Below are 18871 nucleotides of genomic sequence, written 5' to 3'. Positions count from 1 at the left end.
TTTTACTCAACTGATTTTTAATCCCTGTGCTTTGTCCTCTCTCCAGAGCCCACAGTGCCCAGCACATGGTAAGTGCTCAATGCTTATTGAATATTCTTCACTGAATAGCAAAATATTAAGGATAGATCAAGAATTAAAAAGCATCTGGAGGTGATAATAGTTGCTTTCATAAAAACCCCCAAACAATAATTGCAAAGCTTCTAGTCTCCTTTTCAGATTTACTTTGGTTTGTCTTTGTAAATAACAGCAAGAGAAAATATGGCACAAGAATAACAGATTAACTTGTTATAGGTAAACTACAAGCAAGGACACGTAAAAAAATTTAAGTTTCCATTCATGTATTGAAGAAATGAATTTTATTTACACTATTAGTAGATCCCAGCTACTCCAGTTACTCTGAGATATAATAATCATCAATGACAAGAAAAATATCTTCCAGTATTTCAGTTTTAACAATTGTAACTAAGTTGCTTAGTTATACTATAGAGTAAGAAGCAATTAATGAATTTTTTGGAAATAAAAAATATGTATATACATTACCCTGATGTCTAGGCCAAAATATATCTAACAACAAATTTTCTTGATTTCTATTATTCATAAAAATAAAGGAAAAATATATTGCAAGTATTTTCTTTATAGACAATTTCAATTAGAAAACAATAGTTTAATGAAAACAATACAGTGGTTCATGTAAGTGAACTGATATGGAGGCAAGAGAAGTATTCAAAACTTGACAGATAACATATTGTCAAATATAACTAAAGAATATCTGCCTCAGTGACACCACTTACAGGCAGTAATTAGATTTTTACGCATCTCAATTTTATCTTATATTTAAGGAAAATACAAGTCAGTAGGTTATGATCTTAAGTCACAGTTAAGAACCCCTTCTTTTAGCTTGTAAGATGTAGCCTTTTGATTTGATGATTCCTCTACTTTTAACAATGACCGAATATCGCAGTAGCCACAGTGGCACCCACTCATGTGCTTGAATGTCAGGGATGCTTTCCTGAAGAGCTTCTTGGAAACTTGCTTCAGAAAGCAGTTCTTAAAAAAACAACAACAAATAAAAACCCAAAGTGTTAAATGTGAAAACAAAAGCAGTTTACTTTGTAGGTAAGCATTTAAAGACAACAAAAGCAGCACCTCAAAACTGAATATAAAATATGCTTGTCCTTAATGTGTGCTATGAATCTGAACCAGAATATTAGAAAGACCAGGCAGTTCTTTAGAAAGCATCTACCTCCATACCCCAGCCCACTTAATTCATCACTTCTGGTGAGTGGAGCCTGGATATTTGTGTTTTTTGAAGATGCCCAGGTAATTCTAATGTATAGGCAAGGAAAATACAGGAAAGTACAAAGAAGAAAAAAAAAAAAAGTCACCCATAATCCTATCAACCGGAGACACCATTTCCATTGCCATGTTTTTCCTCTCAACTTTTCTTCTCTATCTTCTCTCTCCATGTCTTACAAAGCTAGAAATCACACTGTAGTCACAGCCTGATTTACTTATTTTTTCCATTTGTAATATGAATATTTTTCCATGTAATTAAATATTCTGTGAAAGCATCATTTTTAATAATTCTCCCAAACTACATTAGATATTGTAATTTATACATTTCTTTATTGTTGGCTAAAAATATGTAAGTTTTTCCTAATATTTTGCTAATAAAAATAATGCTGTGTTGAACATTTTTAAAATGCACTCCTGGCTATGGAAGGATAGGGTCAAAGTACAAGTTCTACATTTTTAAGGCTTGATACATAGTATACTGCCAGTTTTTTTCCAGAAAGGCTGTACTTTACACTTCCACCAGCAGGTGATAATGTTAGAGGGCCAATCTTATCACATCCTCACCAGCAATCAGTTAAAAAATCTTCGCCAATGGTTATCTTTTGATGTGCATTTCTCTGATGAAATCATTATTTTCTACTTCCACGTTTATGTCCAAGCCCTCTACTACCGCTCTGCTGTACCACTCCCTTCCTCACTTCCTCTTCTCCAGCCACACTGGTCTCCCAGTTGTATCCTGAAATCCACAAGCACTTTCACACCTTGGGGCCTCTGAATCAGCTTCTCCCTCCTTCCTGAACACTCTTCTTCCAGATAGCCACAGGGCTCTCTCCCTTCTTGCAGGTCTCTGATTAATGGCAACTTAGCAGAGAGGCCTCCCTGACCACCCTGTATAAAACAACAACCCCTAACCTGGGCACTCTTTTCTTCCTCAGAGAACTTTTCTCCATAGCATATACCACAACTTATCACATTTAACATTTATCTTATTGTCTGTCTCCTCCATTAGAATATAAATTCCATGGGGGTTGGGATTTGTCTGACTTGGTCCTTTATCTCCAGTGCTTAGAACAATGCCTGGCACACACTAGGTACTCAAATATCTGTTGAATCAATCAATCAATATGGAAAGATTCCACTGGGGTCAGAACCAACCCTACAGATAGGGATTAAATGGTCATCTATACTGTATGATTTGGGAGCACTAAAGGACCTGCCTGCCCCAAATGAACTGCTGTGATATTTGAACAGCATCAATAGTAAATTCTTAGTAAATGTTAGCTATCATCACGTGTCAGGCACTTTTCTGAGTACTTTACATGTATTAACTCACTTAATCCACAAGTTAACCTTATGAGATAGATACTATTTTGCCCCTTTACAGAGGGAAATTGAGGCAGAGAGGTCAGATAACTTGCCTGGGGTCACACAGCTAGTAAATGGTAGTTTTCATAAACAGAAAGCAAATGTCTCTTTGGAAAAGCAACGTTAATATGGATTTGTTTATCAGATTGTCTAACAGAGAAGAGGACCCTAAGGGGCAGAGGCATAATACAGCTTAGATTTAATGGGAGTGGGGGGAGGGGTAAAGTAAATAAAAAGAGGAAAGTTCTAAAGTCAGAATCACTTACTTCACAATTTCACCCTGACTGTAGTTAAACTGTTACCACAACTTCTAGGACAAAGAGTAATGGAAAATAAACCCTTTCTGAGGAATAGGGTAATTTTAAAATAGAAGACGACCTTTAGGGGACTTACAAACAAAATTATATTTTAGATAACAAGCAGAGTTAAATGTTTTACAACTTGACTGCTTAAAAAATAAAAAATCTGACACAAAATCTGAGAACTATGCTACTCATTAGCTTAACTACATATGTTAACTCTTTAGAATCAGTAAACTTGACAAATCTGTTAAGAGAATTGCTTCATTATAGATCAAAGTGTCTGAAGATTCATTAATGGTATATGCAGGATCAGCCTATAAATTCTAATCAAAGGGTTCAGAATTAAAATTGAAAATAAAACCAAGTGTCAAATTATATCAGTAACACAAAAACATAAAAAAAAGGATTAAATCTCTTTTCTTATAAAAATATACAATATATTTTGCCATAATAATGATGTATTAGCACATAAACCACATGCCAACATTTAGATAACATGGAAATAAAATACTAGACACCTTAGTCTTTTCCTATTTCCTCTCCTACTGGAAAAAAGATTGAGTTTTTTTCAAGTGGAACTAGAATGGGGTACAGGCTCATCCATCAGCTGTTGGTAACAAATGCTGTTGGTAATAATTACTGTTGGAAGAGCCCCTGCAAAGTAAGCAGATAAATAATTTATCTGCCAACACATGAAAGTTTAAATGATTTATATTTCAGAATAAATCAGCAGAGCAATTATTTGTTAGATTTTCACTAAAATGACTTTTTTTTTTTTTAAATGAATCTAATTACTTACTTGTGAAAGCTCTACTGGAAGGGGGAGGCAAAAGTCACTGTCTCCTATTCTGATATTATTTAAATGGAAACTGATAAGAAAGTAAGGTTTCAGGCTGAAATACTGTCATACTAACATTTCAAATGAGAGAGAGAGCATAGTATAGTGGGAAGAGGCTCCAAATTCAGCCAGGACCTAGGTCTAAGTTCAAACTTTGTCCTGTGCCAGCTGGGTGACCTTGGCTAGTTTCTTAAACTCTGGGGCTCTATGCTCTTCAATATAATGCCTAGTGTCAGCTGTTGTGAGGATTACAGATAATCTGAGGCATCTAGCATGATGCCTGGCATTTGAGGAACAATATTAAAACTCCTCCTCTTCCTAAAAAACAGTGAAAAAAGGAGAATGGGGCAGACTGCCAATAAACAGTCTAAAGTTTTAAGAGATTATCCAATAAGCATCCTAAAAATAAACAAGCTGAATCAAACCATCAATATCATGCCATCTTTTTAGACATGGAAGTAAAAGCTGAGTGTTTTTTCTCCAGGAATCATCTATAAAATATAATTTCCTCCAATATATATTAAACTAGAACCTCTATATAATGTCATGGGGATTTAGAACTTTCACAAGACATTTCTCTCATAACTATACCAAAAATACTGTTTCATAGAGCCTGTATATTTGCTAAGTAAAACTCCTCCTCTTCTCCCTACGAAACATTGAAAAAATGAGAATGGGGCAGACTGCTAATAAATAGTATAAAGTGTTAAAAATTCTCTTCCCATAGTTATCTTGTAAAATGTTGATAAAAAATTATTCTACAGAAGGCGGACAGGCCATTCTCATTAATCAAATGTTTCTGATTAACACCAAACATATATTTCTTGATAGTAATAATTAGTAAAATCCTAATTAATTACTTATCCTAAGATGCTTTTAAGTTTCAAATTAAATTTTATCTGCCTCTTCTTCCAAATATTTACCCTCTATAATTAAGTGGCTCTTTGGTGCAATCTTTGCTGTACTAGACAAGATTATATAAAATCCTATTTAGACTATCTTAAAAGATCTTTTCTGTGTAGCTTAATATTTATAAACTTCAACAGACTGAATGTTCAGGAAATGACTCTTCACTTTTTTTCCCTTGGCAAAAAGGCAAAACTAAAGCTCTCTGAAAATAAAATAAAAGCATATATGTTTAGAACTAACCATTAACAACAGTTCTGTGTTACAGCTTTGTACATTACTGTACACAATTAAAAACTAAATTTTAACAAGTAGCTTCTTGTAAGATAAAAGCTCATGATCAACCTCTATAAGTGAATATATCAGTCTTACCTTTTGGATCATTATGAGTCAATAGCTGTATGTCAAACTGTTTAGCAAATGCAGTCAAATCGGGTGGCATCACACAGCAGGAGGCAAGATTAACTTGGTTACTATTTGGTTTTACCTAGAAGTGAAAATAAAATCATGACATCTCCACTAAATTAAGTAATACAAAAAGTAGAAAGCAATAAAAGGACTCAATTTTAGAACATATGAAATATCACATTCTACAGTGCTTAAAGCTTATAAAATAGTTTTACATGAATATATTTATTAATATATGCTTTTCTAACTCATGTTAGTGGTAACAAGGAAAGGAAAAATCACTCTAGGAGGGGGAAAAAGCCAATCTAGTACCACATTATTAAAAAGTCTCCTGCTAGAACCTGCAATCTAAAACTAGATTGCTAGAACCTGCAAACATGATTGTCAGTGTGATGGTTCCAGCTAGGGAGAGAATATGTCTTAAGGTACAGGATCAATACAAATGATAAGTACATTTAATGTCAAAGTATAAAATATGGTTATTAATCAGACACATTTTGAAAAAGAGAAGAATTAGGTAATTTCTAATAGCTGCCCTGGTTAATTTATAGGTACATTCCAGATCACCCAAGTCATTCCAGCAGGATTGTAGCCATATTCTGGCTATCACCAAGTCAAAGGGAGAAGGGACAACACTTTCTCTAGGGTCTTTCTGTCCATAAAAAACTGAAACCTCTGAAAAGCAGAAGGCTGGGGATGAACTAAAAGGAATGAATAAAAATACAGAGAGTAAAGGTAAAATACTAGTAAGCAACTTCCCTAATAATTTTGTAGGTTATTAGGCCAGAGAGTGGGGGGCGACTCATTTAGAACACCTACTCCATATTAAATTGTATGAACTAAGAGTCTTGTACATCCTTAAATAACTGTCACCAAAATACTTGTTATATATGATATTCCTTTACTTAGGAAATTAGAACTATGGCCTAATAACCTAAAGAAAAATCAATGTTTTTTATCACATAAGTAAAACTGAAGGAAACAGCCTGAATTCATTTAGCTATGACTGCTTCAATACACATTTTCTAGTGTTTTTGTCACTCATTTTAAATGAGATTAAGTTCGGGGCCGGCCCCGTGGCTTAGCGGTTAAATGCGCGTGCTCCGCTACCGGCGGCCCGGATTCGGATCCCGGCGTGCACCGACGCACCGCTTCTCCGGCCATGCTGAGGCCACGTCCCACATACAGCAACTAGAAGGATGTGCAACTGTGATATACAACTATCTACTGGGCTTTGGGGAAAAAAAGGAGGAGGATTGGCAATAGATGTTAGCTCAGAGCCGGTCTTCCTCAGCAAAAAGAGGAGGATTAGCAATGGATGTTAGCTCAGGGCTGATCTTTCTCACAAAAAAAAAAAAAAAAAGAGAGATTAAGTTCAATTACACATATATTTGGGGGGAAAAAGATCCAGTGCTTTAGATTAAGCTGGCCTCAAAACTCCCACATTTGGAAGAGTCACCCACAGTGAGTGTCCACTGTGTGCATGATGCTCAACAGTGTGCAGCAAAGACTAACAGGTTCCTCCCGGAGACCTCGTGATCTAGCCATCCTTTACCTGTGCCCACTGATACAGCTGTTCCAACTGTGTTTTGTCTAGATCAGAGGTACCTATAGCAACAATCTTTTTGCTCTGAACTAAGTTTTCTAATTCTTCCCAGTAAGGCTGCAAATGCTCCAAGGAAAGATTAACTCCATCTTCAATAGGAGGTGAAGCAATGATCACAGAATCCAGCTGCGCAACTCCAAGGACCGAACAGGCTGATGTGCAGGAAAACACAAAGAGGATAAACGTTTGTTATATGATAAAGACAAATATTTCTACTTCAAGGATCCCACTGAATTCTGTCCATACCGTTCACAAGTTTTCTATATAACAGATTTCACTCAGTTTCATAATTTATCTGTCATTTAGAACATTTCCATGTTTTAAAAAAGCATAAGTACCCATTCATCTACTTGCTTTGTGTGGCAGACAAATGACTCCTGCCTCCTTGCTGGGGAACTCACAGCTGCTACATGCTCTTCCTCCTTGTTTCCTAGGCCCCAGGAGTTTTTGATAGCTTCCTTATCTTCAGAAAATTTTCTTCTCCAGTTCTACTAGTATCTTATATGGATGATCGTTAAGAATTCTGACCTAATATTCTGTAATTGGTAGTCACAGCAACGAATAAGCTTGAGACTTTGAAAAACTGAATTTATGGTCTTAATCTGTATTTGTAGAGGTAGATAATTTCTTAGTTTCTATAAAAATAATTTAAGGTTTATTTTTAATGATTCGAGTTCACTCCACAGTTATATTAAAGAGCTAATTACTTAAGTGTTCAACATATATAAATACTGGAAGAATATTTTAAAAGAAAAAGTACTGAATAACTGTAATACCACAATAACCTAACCAAGTGCTGAAAATAGATAAAAATGCTTGTTTTTTGTTGTTGTTTTGGTACTTCATCTGTAGTACTAAGAGGGTTTAGAATATGATTAAGAAGAATTTCTATCTCCAAACATATAGTTAACATTTCATTATGTTACATCTTTTACACTCCTCTTACATATCAAAATATGACCTTACATAAGTCAATACGATTCTACAGAACCCTGAAGAGATTAGGCTAGAACTTTAAAAGGTAAAATTGGAATGAGCTCGTTTTCTTTTTTACCTGGACCTGAACACAAGATATAACTAATACACCCACACTAAGTTAAAGTCCACTATGAAGATAAAAAGTTACAGTTTTGCTTACCCATGTCAACTGCATTTCTAGTTGATGATGAAGAGTTTGATCCTACAATGAACAATTTTGCTGGGTAACAGAGAAAAAAAAACTAATTACCACATCTGGGTAACATTCTACTATATAGTATTAACACTGCTAACAATACTAAGATGACAGATAATCCTGAATGAATTATTTTTCCTTTCCTAGTAACATTATTTTATATTTTTCATTTTAAGACATTAAAGTATATGTCTATTCTATTTTTTAAATTATATGCTAGTTCCCAACAAATATCTGTTTGTCAAAACAAAAAAGCAAATATTAATTTCCCATTTATTAGAAGGTAGGTCAGATAAATACAGAAACTTTAATTCATAAAAATATACATTTTGAGTAATTTAACATTAATGGAGCATATTGAGTAATTTAACATTAATGGAGCATATTGTATACTTTCTCCAATAAACTAAAATCTAGATAAAGACCAAATTAAAATTACTTGTAATGAAGATAAAATTGGAAAAAAAACCCTAACAATCCCACCTTCCTAATATAATCATTTCATTTTTAGACATTAGCTTCTAGTTCTTGATCATATGAAGCAGAATATAACAATTTTTCTACTTCTATTTGGTTTACCTTTATATAATAAATATATTTTTTTACATCTCTATACAGTATTTAGTTACCTTAAAAACTTTTTTATCATAATAGTAACGTATTCATTCTAGAAATGAAGAAAACCTTCAAGAGTAGAAAGACTAAAAACAATTGCCAATAGTCTCATCACTGAAAGCAATTACTGTTTAGATTTTTTTGTACTCTGTATTTTTAATGAGTAATTTTACATACGCATTTTTAACAGTTGAACACTGTTCGGTAATTTTGATAGGGTATAATTTACTAAATGAGTTCCTGCTTTTTGAACATTTAGGTTAGTTTTTTTGTTATCACATATAATGCTGAAATAAATATCTTGGTAACTTTTTGTTCAACTTTATGCTGAAGCATTTCCCAAGTACAGATTGTCAGAGATGTGATTATGAGTCAAAGGATATGATCTTTTTTGTGAGTCTTGTTCTATTTTATTTACCTACTACATTAAAAGATTTGTACCAGTTCACCAGACCACTAAAAGTTAGGAGTTGCTCTCCTAACAATATAGGATGCTATTAAAAAAAATATATGTTTTTGTTAATTTAGTAGGTACAATATATACCTGCCCAGGACCACGTTAATTGGCATTTCTTTGGTTACCAGGAAAGCCGAGTAGTTTTCTATATTTCTAAGATTGAGGCTTTGGCTTGATTTCAACTCAACTTTATATGTATATATTTACTTTATGTAAACTCACTGTTCAAAAATCTAAATTTACTCAATAGACAAATAGGTGGCGTAGTAGGAGAGCAAGAAAAGAGAAAATCAGAAAGGGGAATGGAGAGAAACAGGGCTAATGAAATATCCTTATGTAAAGTGCCTGGTGTTCAACATATACAAGTTTTCCTTGTACAACATTTCTTATATTTGTCCTTTCCTTTCTACTACTAGGTAATCTTCCTAAAACATTGCTTTCCTCATGTTACTTCTCTGTCTTCACCACTCTGGTCCAACCTCACCTTCCATAATTGTACTCTATGAAAACCCTCCCCAGCACTCTCCCTCTGCCGTGAATTCATGCCACTTGAAATGCTCTCCTTTCTGAAAGATGAGGCATTTTTAGATAGGTCAAAAGAGGAAAGCTCTTCATCTGGGGGGAATTTTGATGCTTATCCAAAATCTCAAGCTGTCCAGGAACTGAGGACAACTTGTAAGAGCTCCAAGATGGACCAACACCATGAAGAACTGTAGTCAACCACTGAGGAAGTGTTGCTTTTACTTCCTTTCCAACACAAATAGCAATGAGAAATTAACAGAAAGAAATGGATTTTGGAGTCAGGCACACCTAGATGGATTCATGGTTCAACCACATCCTGGCTGTATGACAACTTTCAAGTTATCTAATGTCACTTGTGCAATGGGGATAAGAAATCTTACAGAACTGTTTTGGGAATTATATGAAGAAATATAACTATAAAGTGCCAAGTACAGAGTCTGTACAAAGCAAGACTCAACAAATGGTAGTTATTATTAGCAGAGTCAAAAGACAGTACCCTATCTCATCTTACATGTTCACCCCAATAACAATAAAATAACAACCACAACAAAACCACAGATAGTAATAAGTAGTAGTTACCTAGCACTTACTTTGTGCCAAGCACCGTGCTAAGTGCTTCTTTTACTTCATCTAACTTACAAAGAAGCCTGTGAAACAGGTTCAGCCCCATTTTATAGATGAGGAAACAGCTCAGAGAGGTTAAATAGCTTGTTAGCTCAAGATTATACCAGTCAGTAATCTGCACACCCGAGAATTTCAATCTAGTTAAGCTCCAGCTTCTGATGACTATGCTATGCTGACTGTAAGACGAGGGCAAGAACAGCTCATCTTTTCATTCCTTGAGCTTAGCACAGTCTCTGGAAAGTAGGAGCCACTCAGTACGTTTGTTGATGGGTATAATATGTATTTTATTTCTCTTCCTGCAACTTGTTGCCCAGACTTCTTTCTACACTCCCAGGTGACCTCAGCCGTTGCTTAGCAGTGGCAACACCAGGAAGGGAGGGCTCACGCTTGCTTTGGGTAGACATTGCTCTTAATTCTTTCCATTTCCTCCACCTTAATCTTCCTACTGCTCTGAAGTCTGACACATAAATTAATGAGAATATCATGAAGAAAAGCAAGGTGAAGTTCTATTCTGACTCCACTGAGGTAGCCAACACTGACCTCCTATAACTCCCTCTTAGAGTTAACATTTAAATAATGTTAAAAAAGAATTTTTGTATTTCCTGTACTTAATGACTGAGTCACTCATTACCAGAAGCAAAAAAAGGCTATTCTCATACCTGACAAAACCTCACTATCACTTCCACTGTATAACAAATGAATTGTAAACGCTGGACTTTACCAGAAACTTTCATTTCTTCTCTTTCATCGGGATTTATCTTTTCTACTGCATGAGACACACTACATTCCAAGACGTCTGGAAACTCCTATAATAAACATATGATATTTACAATAAATATGAAATTAACATTTCTGATTATATGTTTAATATATATATATAATGTATATTCTGGTATATATTTCCTATTGTCCATAATCCCCTTTACAAGTAGAGAACCCATAAGACAACAGGGTTCTCTACCTGAGGTCTGCATGGGCTTCATAAGGTTTGTAAAGCCCTGAAATAAAAGTAAAATGCGGTGTGTGTGTGTGTACAGATTTTCGGAAAAAATATCTCATTTTGATCAGATACTCAGAGAGATGCATGATCAAAAACAAACAAAAGGGCCAGCCCAGTGGCGCAGCGGTTAACTGCCAGCACTCCACTTCGGTGGCCCGGGGTTCGCAAGTTTGGATCCTGGGTGCGCACCGAGGCACCGCTTATCAAGTCATGCTGTGGCGGCGTCCCATATAAAGTAGAGGAAGGTGGGCACAGATGTTAGCCCAGGGCCAATCGTCCTCAACAAAAAGAGGAGGGTTGGCATTGGATGTTAGCTCAGGGCTAATATTCCACACACACACACACACACACACACACACACACACACACACACAAATAAATAAATAAATAAATAAATAAATAAATAAATAAATAAATGGAGTGGTATGTGAGGAGTTAGAACCGCCAGCACAGTAAATAATTTTACTAAGAAAAGAAACCAATGAAAAATAATAAATATTATCTATCCTGGATAATGACATGTTAAAAACTTTCTACATTAAACATTTTAAGACAAAAATGTTTTTTTTTCTGAGTGCAATAAAAAAAAAGTAAAGGCTGTTCCAATTCATTATAATGAATGATGTATAAGGAAAATGATAAAATGTTAGTACATATAATAAATCAGAACCACATTAACTCACATTTACATGATTAAAACAAAGTAAACAGCGAGGCCTTTCCCATGGCTCTTGAGCACATTAAATGCCGGACACATATCAGGGCTCAGGAAGTGTTTACAAGTCATACATAGAGTGAACGGTCATTTCAGAGAGATGGACACCGATCGAAGACATTAATCAATGCCTCCCTAGCAGCTATAGAGTTATAAACCTGCAGTATGCTCAGGGGAACAAGTATTTCCAGCACACATCCTCTTCCATACTTTTAAAGTAGTCTATGTAATTTGTTATGAGCCTTTGGCTGACTTGGATTCCAAAGAGTGGTTTACAGACAGTGTTTTGTATATTAACATTTATGGTAATAGCCACATACCGACATTTAATGAAACACAGCTCCTTACTGTTTCATCAGAAACTGACATTTAAAAAATTACTTCTAGTGATGATGTTATTTGGGCAATAGTCTGCCAAAGCTATCTACCAACCAAAACTGTTTGATAGTCATTCCTCTACTAGGCCAAATATAAACTGGAACAAAACACCTTGTGAGGAAACTATGGCAGGGCTTGAGCACAGAGAATCCTAGCATCTTGTCTAGTTGAGAGTTGGCTACAGAGTCGGATTTTCTGTTTTATGCTTAGGCCTACTGGGTCAGACTGCCATTTCAGCAAATCAGCCACAGGGAGTTTATTATTTGCCTATTTGACTTCCCTGTCAAAACTGAGGACATTAATTTCCTGCTTATTTCACTTCCCTTTGACCTACATGATTTCTTTATTCACATTTTACTCACCCTGACCAAATCCGGGCTGATTTGGGAACTCCACTCATTTAAGGTCTTTTGGATACAATCTCGAAGCTGCAAAACGAATGCATTTTGAAACTGTTACTCAAACTCTATATACTTTTCTGTAGTACTTCTACAATAAGAATGTGTTAGTTTGATAAGTAGGAAAAAGAAGATAGCAACAGGAAATACCACACAAACCAAAATTTTAACTCTATAAGGTTTTTGTTTCCTTCACAAAGATAAATTTAGACCTGTTTTTGTCCTACTCTTAATTCTCAAATGTTCTTGACCTAAAGCAGTAATCTAATTATTTTAAAAGTGTTTTTTGTACCAATGAAAACTTAAGTAAACTTTTGAGACATAAAAGCATTCATAAAGAAACAAAAAAAATTCTCAAGAATAGGGTTTATAAATGGAGGAACCTGGATTCTGGCACAGGCAGCCTGACTAGAATTAACATTAACCACTATGCTATATTCCTCAAAGATAAACAAATGATTCTCTACGCGTGGCCAGAGCACCGCCTACATCAGATTCACCTGTGGTGTTTATTAAAAATTCAAATTCCTGAGCCTCATCCTAGAGCTGCTGGATCACTCTCTAAGGACAACAGAACTTGCATTTTAACAAGCATCCTAAGTAATCTACATGTACTCTAAAGTCTAAGAACCACCTCAGCCATATCTTGGCAGAAGTCAGCTTGCATAATGTCAGTCCACAAGTCATTTCCTAACACTTAGGTACACCTCCAACCTGTCTTCAATGTTTTCTTATATAAACAAACAAAAAAATTTTTTTACACTAACATTATAATATGTTGTAAATTCATTAAAGTGTTTATTAATCTTTTATCTTTTATGTCAGTGTATTTCAGACTTATTTGATTGTGGTCCAAAGTAAGATTTACACTCACATAGTGAGTGAGGACCTACATACCTGTAATGGAACAAAAATTCACAAAACAATATTATACTCACTACATGCCAGGCACTCTGAAGGCCTCTATTCTATTAATTAGAAAAAATATGCTGCTGCATGACTCACTAAACTGATTTATGACCACTAATAGGCCAACACCAGCAGTGTGAAAACACTGCCTCATAAATATCCAAGGGCACAGTGCTTTGCATTGCAGGCAATCAATGAAAAAATAAATGCGTAACTAGACGCAACTCCCTGAATTGCAAAAGCACTTTCCTAATAGCAACAACAGAAACTAAATTTCTGAACTCACTATCTGATCTATGATTGCTTATGATAAAGACTGATACAAGCACTTTACTGCTTACGTCTTACTACAGATAATTACAAGGGACAACTGGTTTATCAATTTAAGAGCTCAGAGTGACCTATGTTAAAATTTACAATCCACAACAATAATTTATGTGCTATACACAATAACCACATGAATTCAATTTACAAGGTCTATATCTTTATGGAAAGTATATTTATAATCAAATTTAAGTCAGTAGATAAAAATTAGCTGATAACCATTCAAGACAGAGTCACAAAACAATATTCTTTTTTGTGTGTGTGTGAGGAAGATGAGCCCTGGGCTAACATCCGTGCCCATCTTCCTCCACTTTATACGGGATGCCACCAAAGCATGCTTGACAAGCAGTGCGTTGGTGCGCACCCTGGATCCAAACCCCGGGCTGCCGCAGCGGAGCGTGCGCACTTAACCGCTACGCCACAGGGCCGGCCCCACAAAACAATATTCTTTTAAAAATTAGTAAAAGTTGAAGCTGCAGGACCAACTAGAAATTAACAACTCTATCAGAAGTGCTTTGGTTCAAATCATGGGAGAATGTTTAGAAAACTTCCTCTGGAAAGGTGGCTCATTTGCATACTTGAGGCTTTCCTAATGAATTCCTCAATTCAGGAAGATAAGCATATTTTCAGAGGATTCACTCCTTTCTTGAGACACAATTTAATTAATCTTGGATTCTGCAAAATGTCAGGACAAATCATAGAACAGTCCAATGTTTCAATAACATGAGAAATTCATTGATTCTATCACAAACCTAGTGATTCTTAATCTTTTATACATGACCTATATCGACTGAACATTAACCTTGTACTTTTTTGTTCTCTGTTCTCCTCATTCTTATCACATATACACTTTATCACTGAAGATAAGTATCATCATCATTTAGTGTAGCATTAGATCTGGAGTTGTGTAAGAGTACCACGTGATTCAACTGGTCAAATACCCTTACAACAAAGAACTGGGCAAAACAGTCCTATAATGTCCCATTTAAAAACAAGATTTGATTTCATAAAATTCTAGTGAAACAAAAAATCTGGGCAGAGATCATAGAATTAGAGGAAAAAAACATTACAACTAGAAGAGACCTTTTAGGAAATTTAATTGAACTCTCTACTCAATGTGTAAATTTTCTCAAAAATGAGTAGTTTATTCAGTTTCTTTATTCAACCAGGTTAAACTGTTTCAAGTAACATATCCCTAATTTGGAGCTCTGGTTGTTACAATGTTCTTCTTTACAAAGAAACAAAACATGCCTCTCCTGGGGCCCGCCTGGTGGCATAATGGTTAAGTGCGCACCCAATGAATCGGCAGCCCGCGGTTTGCAGGCCCAGATCCCACGTGCGGACCTTACACACCCTTTATCAAGTCATGCTGTGGTGGTGTCCCATATAAAGTAGAGGAAGATGGGCACAGATGTTAGCCCAGGGCCAATCTTTTTCAGCAAAAAAGAGGAGGAGCGGCAACAGATGTTAGGGGCTAATCTTCCTCAAAAAAAAAAAAAAAAAAGAAATGCCTCTCCCATTCTACCTAAGCTGTCATGTTTTCTCTACAATACGCTGCCATATCTTCAAGTTTTCCTGAAATGTTTTCTAGTTTTAGTTTTGTCCCTCATATGCAGCACCCAAAGTAAAACATGCAAACTAGAATCCTTTGAATAATGTTTTTCAAATGTGGGGTGTGACTCACTGCATTAAGAAATCAAATTTTTTTTGTTGTTGTTGTTAGGAGATCAGCCCTGTGCTACCATCCGCCAATCCTCCTCTTTTTTTGCCGAGGAAGACGGCCCTGGGCTAACATCCGTGCCCATCTTCCTCCCTGGGCTAACATCCGTGCCCATCCTCCTCCACTTTATATGGGACACCGCCACAGCATGGCTTGCCAAAGCAGTGCGTCGGGGCGCGCCCGGGATCCGAACCAGCGAACCCCGGGCCGCCGCAGCGGAGCGCGCGCACCCAACAGCTTGCGCCACCGGGCCAGCCCCAAGAAATCAAATTTTTAATACTTAGAATAGAAAAAATCAGAATACACAGTATAAAGTCAAGGTTAATATCTTTTCATGAAACCTGTCTGTGTGGGTGTGTGAACAAACTGTGAACTGGATTGCAAGGTAAAATGCATTTCTTACTGGGTGGGCCATCAAAAGACTTTGAAAAGCACTACTAGAGTGTGTCATAGTGAGATAACAGAAAATTTCACCCAATATTATCAACATACATGCAAAATGCTGTATTGAACCACCAGCCCTGGAGGAAATTAAAGGTCTAGTACTAAACACAGAAATACTTAACTTTGGGAGAAACAGTCCAAGTGGGGGTGGTTTAAACAAAACAAGACATACAAACTGAGTTGGAACCTGAACACAGAATATGGTAGGGATTCTGATTTCCTTAAAGCTACGACCAAGAGTTCTCATCTCACAGCGGTGCTCCCTCCCAACACCAGGCCTGGGTACAGGTCCAGTGCATACTCAAAGGGATGCCATGTGCTGCTACACAGCATATCACAGACATCTTCTATAAAAGAGCAGAAACTCCCTAGGAATATACAGCAGGTGACATCATCATATGACATAGTTTAGGAAAGTTTCTCCTTTTAATCAAGATTTATTTTATCTTTCTGACTGAACCAGATGATAAGGGAGATAAATGCCTGTACACTCTTTTCATATATTAAGTATTTTAATCATCACAACCTGATGAAGATATTATCTAACTTTAAATTTACATAAATAGACTCGCAAAAGTAACTTTTCCAAAGTCACAGAGCTCCCAAATTCAGGATTTGTTTTATTATTATTTCTTAATACTAAAATCGTCCCATACCATCAAGATGCCTCAGCGATTAATTGTGCAAAGTGAATGATTGACACACATACACTTGATCACTGAAGATAAGTATCATCATCATTTAGTGCAGCATTAAGGAATGACCAGCTATGTAAGAAATGACCAGCTCAGCAATGACCAGCTATGTAACAAATATGTACCAAGTGGATAATTCCAGATTTATCCCTGCCGCTTCAAACCAGTGATTAGTCTTTAGGGAAATAAACTGAGGCAGATTCATCTTCGGCAAGAAAAATATATACCTTATTCCATAGCTGAACTGGGTTTAGTCATTTGCTTCACAGCAATAAACTACTGTCAACATGCTAACAACTGGGATTATAACTACTACTTCATCTGAATCCTTGAAAAGCTAATCTCTAAATTATTTCTGTACCTGGACACCGTGGGGGGAAGGGAGAGGGACAGGGCGATGTACCGGCCTTCTCTACTCCCTGCCAGAGAGGGGGATCCAAAACGTTCGCGAGTTTGGCCACCAGCCGTGAGCACTGACGGAGGCGTCACTCGGTGTGAGTTGCGCCTGCCAAGGTTTTTCAGACGCGTTGCCCCCAGCAGCAGGGCTGGATGCGACGGCGCGCGGACAGCGGCCCCAGGCTCCTCCCGCGGGCCGAGCCCAGGTGCGCGCCTCTCCCGGCGCCCGAGCCCGACCAGCCGCCCGGCCCGGCCCCGCGGCCTGCCTGGGAGCCCCGCGTCTCCGCGGACGCCGCTCGGCCACCCTCACCTCCTCGCTGTGCGTGGACGGGCACTTCTTCCGCAGGCGGCCCCAGTTCAGCAGGTTCCCGGTCTGCAGGTGCAGGGTGCGGGCCCGCGCCAGGAGCGCCCCGGCCGCGCGGCTGTCGGTGCCCATGGCAGCGGCCGACGGCGGGGGCCCGGCGGGGAAGGAGGCCGCCCCGCAGGACGCGGGGCCCGAGGCTGGAAAACTGAGCGCGAGGCTGCCCGCCCCGCGCTGCGGGACCTCGGCCTGCGCTCGGGCCCGAGGGAGGCCGGGGGCGGCGGAGCGGCGGCCCGGGAAGGACGCGCTGCTGGCTGCGGCTCCCGCGACTGCGGCCGCCGCGGGAGAGCTGACACCCAACTGAGGGAGCCGCTTCCTGGAAGACAATGACTAAGCAGAAATCGCGGCGGAGAAAGTGCTTCGTAACCGTTACTCGTCCCGCGGCGGGGCCGGGCGGGGCGGGGCGGCGAGCGGGCCGCGGGTAACTGGCCCTCGGCCTGCGGAGGGCGTGGCGCCGGGCGGCGGGAGGGCGCGCGGCTGAGAGAGCGCGGGGCGCGCGAGGCGGGGCGGAGCGGGGCGGGCAGCGCGGGGCCCGGCGCTTCGCAGGGCGCCCCCTGCCGGTCAGAGGGCGGCGCGCCGGCCGCACCACCTCCACCTTCTGCCGCCAACTGCGCTCGCGGCACCGCCTCCCAGCCAATGGGCGGTCACGCTGGTGATTTCCTTACACACCTCTTTAAAAAGACAGCGAAAGTGCCTGCCAAGGCTTTGAAAGACTAGCTGGTTATAGCTTTCAGAACCAGGTGTTAAGGCACAAGCGCCCCTTCTTTTTCTCCATTGCTTTACTACCCTCTTAGTTCATTTCCGTTCTCAAGGACTTTCCCTGGAACTGCTCATTTTTCTACGTATCCTTTAATTAAGGTCTTTTGATTTACACTATTTGCGGGGCAGTGTTTGAAGTCAAAGAATAAGGCTTAATCTTTGCCCTTGAAAAACTTAAACTCTAGTTCCGGAGACAAAGTCCAAGCATATGAAACAGTAAGCGATAATATAAGAATATCGTAGGGCGGTTTCCAGAGGAGTTCAGATGAAAGAGAACACTTAAACCGGGGAGATTGGGGAAGACTTGATCACCCATTCCCTTAGAGGTGTTGTGATTCTTTACTCCTATTAAATTTCATATATGGTAGACTTGATATGAACCTCAAATTGAACATTTATTGAGCTTTCCTCAAGAGACGTTTACTTTCGTTGAAAGTAATCAGGTATAATAAAAGGCAAAACGCTATTGAAAAGAGATGAATTCCAGTTGGCAAGAGTTAGAGGAGGGGTGGAAAAGAAGATCCTTCTCGTAGGAAGTTAGAAACTGAGCCTGGTCTTGAGTAAATATTTGTTGGCTGAATGAAGGTGAGTAAGAATTGATTGAAGAGAAGGGTAATCCCAGATGCAGGAACAAACATGGGCTATTATAATTAATGTGA

The 18871-nt window shown here is 38.3% G+C and overlaps 1 protein-coding gene across 2 annotated transcripts; it reads right to left on the bottom strand.

Annotated features, from left to right (window-relative positions):
• Nucleotides 1-333: 333 nt before the first annotated feature.
• GCLM (glutamate-cysteine ligase modifier subunit) lies at nt 334-17821 on the bottom strand. Of its 2 annotated transcripts, none has more exons than XM_087447120.1 (7): nt 17403-17821; nt 12569-12634; nt 10835-10919; nt 7860-7901; nt 6671-6873; nt 5080-5194; nt 334-1047 (listed from the first exon to the last, which is right to left on the bottom strand). In XM_087447120.1, exons 1-7 carry the CDS (start codon nt 17526-17528, stop codon nt 878-880), a joined length of 807 nt encoding a protein of 268 aa, XP_087303246.1. In that variant the 5' UTR covers nt 17529-17821; the 3' UTR covers nt 334-877. The 2 variants fall into 2 exon arrangements, with proteins under 2 accessions (XP_087303246.1, XP_004420877.1); XM_004420820.3 differs by having other exon boundaries at nt 7860-7919; nt 17403-17818.
• Nucleotides 17822-18871: the final 1050 nt, after the last annotated feature.

Source organism: Ceratotherium simum, chromosome 2 (genome assembly GCF_057802395.1).
Source record: "Ceratotherium simum simum isolate JZ-2026a chromosome 2, ASM5780239v1, whole genome shotgun sequence".
Classification (NCBI taxonomy): domain Eukaryota; kingdom Metazoa; phylum Chordata; class Mammalia; order Perissodactyla; family Rhinocerotidae; genus Ceratotherium; species Ceratotherium simum.
Note: the sequence above shows the minus strand (reverse complement) of the source record. Positions and strands in the feature narration are given on the sequence as shown.